General features: G+C 54.1%; 2 protein-coding genes across 2 annotated transcripts; one reads left to right on the top strand and one right to left on the bottom strand.

The window, feature by feature from the left end:
- Positions 1-3,549: 3,549 nt before the first annotated feature.
- GLRG_03674 (centromere binding protein B) lies at positions 3,550-5,355 on the top strand (the record flags this gene model as incomplete). The annotated part of the gene is made up of 2 exons (XM_008094359.1): positions 3,550-4,088; positions 4,149-5,355. The coding sequence occupies 2 exons, from the start codon at positions 3,550-3,552 to the stop codon at positions 5,353-5,355; spliced, it is 1,746 nt and encodes a 581-aa protein (XP_008092550.1).
- A 1,525-nt stretch (positions 5,356-6,880) lies between these two features.
- On the bottom strand, positions 6,881-7,324 carry GLRG_03673 (uncharacterized protein; the record flags this gene model as incomplete). Its single annotated transcript, XM_008094358.1, has 1 exon — positions 6,881-7,324. One exon carries the CDS (start codon positions 7,322-7,324, stop codon positions 6,881-6,883), a length of 444 nt encoding a protein of 147 aa, XP_008092549.1.
- Positions 7,325-8,093: the final 769 nt, after the last annotated feature.

Here is an 8,093-nt window from a genome sequence, read left to right as displayed (position 1 = left end):
TGGGGCGATACCCCAAGCCGGTAGGTTGCGGCAATGCCGACTCGCGGTTACCTCACCTTGCCTCCGAGTGGAGAGTGCGCCTGACGCGGCATGACAGCGGTCGCCCATGGATGGTTCACTCCGACTAAAGGATACACGTTATGGGCCTGGGTAATCATCAGTACAGGCACCACTTTCAGTTAGTAGAACGCTCCCCTTTTAAACTTAATGTGGGCTAGTCAACCGGTCCGCCGCTCATGTGCGATTTTCTCCTGTCAGTCAAGGCCTCCCATTGTGGTGTGTCCCATCGGGGGAATGGGGGGGGGTTCCCTTCCTTTTTTTTCTTTTCATCTTCTCCCCTCCTTCCCCGCCCATTTGTCTACCTACTCTCTTTCCTTTATTTGCTCCTTCCCTCTCCTAGGTACTCCTCATCCTCTGTTCGAACCTCGTTCGTTCGGGGAAGGTACGTAGTACAGACCATGGTGGTACAAAGTGGGTCTTTCGAAGTTTAGAGCTATGAGAGGTCCACCAGTCCGTCCAGCCAGTCAGTGCGTGTCGCTCACAGTGCACCCTCTGCTCAGGTATCCCTGTCCATAGGTACGTGCCTTGAGGTCTTGGTGGGGGCAAGGAAAGGACGGGTGAGCCACTGAACGCTCGGCCACCGGCCCACTGCCCAAGATGGGACGACGTTGTTTCCTTCCTTACCCTTTGGCGTTCCGTACCCGTCCATGTGTAAGGTTTCCTGTCATATTGCCTGTCCATCTGCCTCGGGATACAACGCACTTGTGGAAGAGACACGGCAGGCGGGAGGCAGTATCGATACATCAGTAATATCACTCTTCCAGCCCACCCGGCCAGCCGTCAAATTGTTACTATGCCATATACCATCTTATCACACACATCGTCATGTTTGCCAATTCGACGTCTAGCTCTCGTCTCGTCCTAACAAGGCACTGCTACACTACAGTACCCGTCGCTTACACTGGCAACGGTCCATCTATCATCTGGTCTCTTGCCTGCGTCTTGTCAACTAAAGCCCTTGCTAGGGCGTTGGTAAGTGTGGGTGATGGAAGAGGAGTCTACTGCCGCCCCTTGTACTACCGCTCGCAAGGCCATGCCTTTCAGGCTTGGGCTGCCCGACCTCAGCTGCCTGCATCTCAATCTCATCCGTCTTCACACAGTCAATGTGTTGAGCCCGGCAAGGATGCTAAAACTCCGTCCAGCCTTGGGATATATCCCTCCGTCTTGGACCACGGCTCCAGTGAGCATGGCACCTAATAGTTCGTGGGTGCCCGCGTGTCGTGTGGGTGGTAATCTCAGCGCAAAGCAGGTCCTGATGCCAGCTCATTGGCGCGCAATTCTTGTTTCCAAAGCCCTACTCAGCCTCTCCTGATTATTGATCGTCCAAGCAACCGTTTCTGTAACATTTCGCTTTTGGCCTTTCTTTTCCTTCGGCCATCTGTTCCACGCCCGCAGGCTGTCGTCACGTTTCCTGGGTGATACAGAATCGGAGTGTCCTACAGAATCTCACTATCCGCACCACCGGGCCACCCACCCAGAAAGCTGTCAGGATCAGCTCTGCCGCCCTTGGTTAAAAGCAGGGCGGTGCGCGGACGCCAAAGTATTGGTTGATGTGACTGGTTAGTGGCCGTTCGCCTACCAGCATCGAGCGGCCGAGACAAGAGGGAAAGCGAAGGCGAGGCTGGGCCTAGACAACGCGCTACAGGACGAGACGAGACGAGACGAGACGGAACCGAATCAGCACCTAACTAGTGCCTGTGTGTGGCTTGCTCCATTCCCGTCAAGACCGTCTTCCAGATGGCCCGTCGTTTCTCGCCCATGCGACAACGGAGACAAAACGGAGCCAGTGGCTTCTTCTAGCTCCTCTACATATCCCTAGCCGTGGCGTCTTTGAAGGCCTAGTTGGATATCAATCGTTGTCAGAGACTCTGATGGGGGTTTTTTTTTTTTTTTTTGGTCGAAAAACACTCGCACCGTCGACAACCATCGCCCAGGAATCCCATAACTCCGTTTCGTTGCACTTGCAATTTACTTTGTCTTCGACATTCTGCTCACGCCGGCTGCGAGGGCCAAGTCAAATCAATCACTCCATGCTTCTGTTCCTATCTCACCCCCTGCAAATATCATGACGCTTCACGCATAAAACTACCGTCGGTATGTTTCGTTGGATGGGCCCGTTACGTGTCAAGCCTATCAGGCCTGCGGTTACTGCCGGCGCTTTTTTTCCGACAGACAACTCAACCATGGGAATCTGGGCCTAGTTCTCTTCACCTTGTGCCATCAACCAAAGGCAAGACAGCCTACGAACTTCTTACTCCTTTTCGTCTGTCCCGGGCGATTACATGGTGTTAGTACTGCTCAAACCCCCATGTCATTCTTTGCCAGGCTGTTAGCACACGACCCCCAGTCCGACTTGGATTCGACCATATGCCCACCACACACCACACGCCCCAGAAGCAGGTGGAACACCCCCCTCCTTCTCAAATATCCTTGCCGGTACTTACATAGTACCCGCTGCCTTTGCCTGCAGCTTTTACATATGTGCAATACGGCCCACCACCACCCACACAACCCTCATCCTTCCGTGTGCTTGGTAGTATTACTATCTGAGAAGCCCGCCTACCCCAACCCCGACCTGCCAGTTCTGTCTTCAAGCCTTGCCTCATGCACCGCGGCGTCTGACCCTCGTAGCGTACTACTATCTGCTCTTCTCATCCTACTGGCCCAATTCGACTCTCCGGTACTGCCAGGCTCGTCCTTCTCCGCCCTTCACTGGTCACCAGAACAATCACACAAGCCTTTCTTTCCGGCATCAGCGTTTTCACCGAGCAAACATCTTTCTTTCCTCGCACCTCTTCAACCCCTTTCCTCACAGGTTGATCCAACGTCAAGAAACGGATTGCCCAAGCAACTCAGCCGCCTATTGTCTTGGTGCCAATTAACATCACAAGAGACACCTGGGTCAGAGGCTATAGGCGAGTCGGGCTGCCTTGATACAGTACCGGATCAACTGCGTGGCTACTCGATGAGGTGACTGTCGCACCAGCATTTTAAGCACGCGCTCGAAACCAAACCCCAGAACCTGTATTTAGGCCCGGCTCTTCTCGTCTAAAGGACCTGCGGGAAGAGATACGATCAGGCGATTCGACTCAAAGACGATATCCCCCCTCCACCCCTGGTTCCCCAATCGCTCTTCTGCAGCCTGCAACGCACCTCCGTCCAAGTCACTCTAAGCTCCAGGGCTTCTTAACCTACAGAGCAGACCGCCTGCACGCCGCGCCTTCAGACCAATTGGCCCTTTCTATCATGCATGTCGTTTCTTGTTCATGAAACTAAGCCCGACCAATATCTGTCGGGAACAGGAATCCCCACACTGGTGTCGTCCATCCCATCAGTCAAGGTAGATTTTCCGGCACGATCCCTCCTCGCCATCACCAACCTGGGACCTGGTTTCGACGACGACTGGTCAGCCAGATATTGCCGCTTGCAGACTACCCACTTGACTTACTGGGCTTCGATTCAAGCCAAAGAGAGTGATATAATAAAGCAATGAACCACTCCATCGTGGGCACTGCCACCATGGACCAGAACAACCACCTGGCTCAGGACGAAGACAGCCACATGGCTCACAATCACGCATCCTTCAGCAACGAGGGCTGGGGAGACATGAGCCCGTACGGCCATCAGAATAGCCTCTCCGATTATGGAGGTTTCGCTTTCATGCCGACAGTCACTCATGGCTTGCCGTCCGAATCAATCGGCAGGATGCCTCCTCCACCAGCTCCAGTCCAGTCGATGCAGTCACACCAACAACAGTCTCATGCGCAACTTCCGATGCTCATGATACCTTCTCAGCCAACGTGGCCCAGTATGCTGACGAACCCCAACAGCTACTCGGCACCGCCCTTGGGGATGGCACCGGTAGTTGCTCCGGCGCCCTCCAGATCGACACGATTATCCAACGGCCCACAGCCTCAGCAGCGTAGGGTTTTGACCGACGACGACCGAAAAAAGATGTGCCAGTATGCTGCTGAGCATCCCAATGTGAAGCAGACGGATATCGGTGCCATGTTCGGCGTCGAAAGAAGGTAGGTTTGTGCAACAGAATGCATGATGGAAGCAGTGGTTCTCTAACATTGGTCTCCCAGCACCGTATCCAAAGTCCTACGGAACAAAGAAAAGTATCTTAACCCAGAGGCAGACAGGAGCCAGTCTCCTGCTGGGAGGCGGCACAACAAGGGCAAGTTTCCGGACATTGACCGAGCTGTTGCCGCGTGGGTCAGGAGACAGCAGCAAGTTGGGTTGACCCCGAGTGACGACGAGATTCTTGATCAAGCGAAGCACTTTTCCCGCACTACCAACGGCGCTGAAGCCAGCCAGATGAAGTCCATCAACACCACTTGGCTTGAGCGGTTCAAACAGAGGAACATTTTGGTTTCAGGAAAGCTCTTACGCCGGGCATCGGAGACGAACATCACAGACCACGTGAAGCTCTCTGGCTCTCCATCACTTGGGGCATCTGCTATGTCGCCGACATCCCCGACAGGACACCCGTCTCCGCTGTCAGCCGATAGAAGCGATGAGGACGTCGTGCACGGGCTTGGGTTTGTCGGTTACGGGGAAGGCAACCCGTACAAACACCCCAACTCGCAAAGCACGTCATCTCTCAACAGTGCCTTGACAGACGCAGGTAACTCGTCCTTCTCCGGGAGCGCCATGAGCCCGACGGCAACTTTCACATTCTCCCCTGACCCCAACACTGGTCAGTTTATCTCGAACGACCCATCCCGTCAACTACACGGAGGAGCCGCCTCGAACTTCCAGAGACCGAGAAGCCAGACTTTCCCGACTCTTGACATTGAGTACATGAATCAGACCGAGGCAACAGAGTCTATGACTCCGAAGTACCATCCTGCGTCCACGGCACCGTCTTCCGCGTTGGATTCCCCTGTTCATGAAATGACAGTGCCGCATTTTGGTCTGGATACTGCTATTACCTCTTCGCCTCATTTGCACCACAGCAGCAGTAACGGCAGTATTGCTGGGCGATCAGCCGCAACTCCTGCGGGATCTTCTCCGACGTCGCCTACTCAGGAGGATGCTCGCAAGGCAGCGGATACTCTACTGAGCTACATTCAGAACAATAGTGGAGGAGCGCTGCTGGATCAAACGGAGTACATGATGATGATAAGGCTAACGGAAAAGCTTCGACTGCAGCAGCATCAGCTTGTTAAGTCTGGCGCGCCTCAGCCATTGGGTATTTTGGATCGAATCCCCGAGGGAGATACTGAGATGTCACCGCAACATCCTCCCCCGATGTCTCTCGAAATCAAATCCGAACCGGTCCGGACGTAGGAATCACAACTTCGCCGCTTTTCCGGATGGCTCTACACAGGCAAACCCATATCGGTTCGACTACCGGTGGCCCTTTTCTCCACAGAAATATCTTTTTGCTTTATAGGCGTTCGCTTGCTTTCATTTCGGACTGGATTTGGGAACAACCACTTCGCCCATGCATGTGTGGGCAACGACAACAGGACGACGAAACATCATCTTGGTCTCACCAATCTCTAGAATCGGCGAGAGTTCTGCGAAGAACGCAACCACCTTGCCGTGACCAGGTTTCGGTTTCGGGAAAAAGAAGAAGAAAAAAACATACCATCAGCGTTACCTCTCACAGGGTATAAAAAAAGCCCCAGGCATACAAGGTTTCAGTCTCACGACAATTTCCAGGCCTCGCTCGATGTATATCGAGGCCAATCCTTTTTTTGGAACTTCACGATGACGAGTTCGAGCGCCTCATCCCCCCGGTTCCCAGTCTCACGACACTGGAATATGGCAGAAATATACCTTATCGTTACAGAACCGGGAAAGAGTGTACTAGACGACGTCTGCGCAGCTGACATTTTTTCTTGTCATTTTCACACTCAGAACAGCTTTACCATGCTCGACGCCACAATCAACCTATTCATATACCCAAATCACACAACCGTCCCCTAATGGGAAGAACTTTCCGCTCACGCGAAGACCGAAATTCCCCATTGCGCGACTGCTTCAGCCATGACCCTTATCCCTTGAAGCCTTTTCATAGCTTCATTGACGAGAACCTTTGGAAGTTTTTCTATCGCCTCATGTTTGGACTTTCATTCAAATTCTTCACTGTACTATCTTTCTTTCACGCTCTCTGCATTGGAAGATGGGGTTCTCTTCTACTCCTATTTCGGTGTTTTCTTTTTTCTTTTGGCCCTCTATCTTGATTAGGGGCTGATCAGCATGGCGTGGGTGGTTATGGGCAAGACTAGGAAGCAGAGGTGTTCCGGTGATGGTCTTCGTCACGGGCAGGTACGGGCCTGGGTTATCATAATCGATCAGCGGCTCAGGACAGTGCCGGGATGGAGGGCAGGGCAGCGAGAAACACAGCATCACGTTCGTGGGTGGGAAGGGCCAGAGGATGATGGGGATACGATGTTGAACAAAGAGGGGTGAGAGGCATCTCGCCCCCCGAGTCGCAGTCAAGACGGCAAAGGGGACCGACCACCTTTCCCTTCGCTCGGCCGATGCAGACAGACTCGCGTTGCCCCGGCCAGAGAACGCGTGGGAAACCAAGAAGAAAAACCGGGCGGCCCCTTTATTGCATTTCATTTCCAGGGGATTAGCCCCCTTTTCCCTCTTCCCAAATCCCAACTGGTCCGCAAAGCACACGAACTAAATACGCTGTTTCTCTCTCTTTCCATCGCCTCACTATGCACGCACCAAATCATGTGAAAGATCATAAGAGAAAGAATACTACGTTGCAGGCGTCTCCGACAGAAAGGGTATCTAAAACACGAGAAATGAACGATCGTAGAAAAAAAGGGGGGGACAGCACTGTAAGGATCCATCATAGGCTCAGACGCTCCTCCCAGAGCTCGGTGACACCCTTCTCTGCCAGCTCCGGCATCAACCTCACCAGGATCAGCTCCAGGATGCTGTACACGAGGTGCTTGTTGCAGTACTCGTCCGAAAAGACATCAAGAATTCCCTCCTCGATTTCGGAGAGCATCTGCTGCTGGCCAACGTCCTCATCGCTTCCATCACTGCTATTGTCGTTGCCACTATTGGCAATGGCGTCGGCCTCTTTGCCGCCACCGTCAACCTTGCTGAGGCCATCGGCCTCATTCTCACTCAAGGCAGGCTTTGAGGCCGGACCGGACCGCCACCGGAGGCCAAGGCCTCGCCCGCCCAGGTACAGGTTGGCCAACCATGGCGGGATTTTGGCCTGGATGGCGCTAGCGCACCTGCGCCGCAGAGCACGCAGTTCGTTGTCGGAGGAGGGGGCCACCATTGTCGAGACACCCGGGGCGTTGTTAGGGAAGAGGGCAGCGCGGATGGAACGGAGAAGGCCCGGCAGGTATGCAGCGTCGAGGCGTTGGTGGATGGTGTGCGAAATAAGCCTGTATTTCGACGCGGCAAGCGCTCTTTGTCAGTCCTGGGCATACTTCCGACTCAGAGTCACAACGCTCAGTGTGTGGGGGTCGCAGGGCCTTCCATGTGTGGACTGACAAAGGGAAGCAACGATCTGCGGGAGGGGAAATGGGGCAAAGGGGGCTAGAAAGCAGGAGATAGGACGACACAAGAAAGGAATGGGCACGGCTGGGCAATGGTAACACGAGAAGCGGGACAAGGGTTAGCCACCACCGATGATGGGCTGGCGGCAAGTCTCATGCAGAGCCAGTCGAAGATATTGCCTCCAGGTTTGGTATACGAAGACGCAGGCGAAGCATTCGCAACCCAGATAGAAGGAAGCCTCGATATCTCGTAGTCGCTCCTAAAAACGGCCTGTTGAAAAGTCTGCGCGCATTGTGCGTGTGGTTGTCTTCGCAATAGGAGATGGTGTGTAACATGCCAGCCTGGGGTGCACCTCGTCTTTTCGGAACGAGCCAACCCAAGCTTCGCATAGGATCATGGGGGACATCCAGGCATTTAACCGCCGGGGGAGGGCAACCTATCAGCCCGGGGTTTTCGGGACGGGTCGAGTCACTGTTTGTGATCGAGACCGTGCCGCCGCATCGATCCAAGGCGTCGACAGGCGGTCAGGGACGAGGAGCCCTTGA

The sequence above is a fragment of the Colletotrichum graminicola genome (assembly GCF_000149035.1).
Source record: "Colletotrichum graminicola M1.001 genomic scaffold supercont1.11, whole genome shotgun sequence".
Classification (NCBI taxonomy): domain Eukaryota; kingdom Fungi; phylum Ascomycota; class Sordariomycetes; order Glomerellales; family Glomerellaceae; genus Colletotrichum; species Colletotrichum graminicola.
The sequence above is the reverse complement of the archived record's forward strand: the minus strand, read 5'-3'. Positions and strand labels throughout refer to the sequence as shown.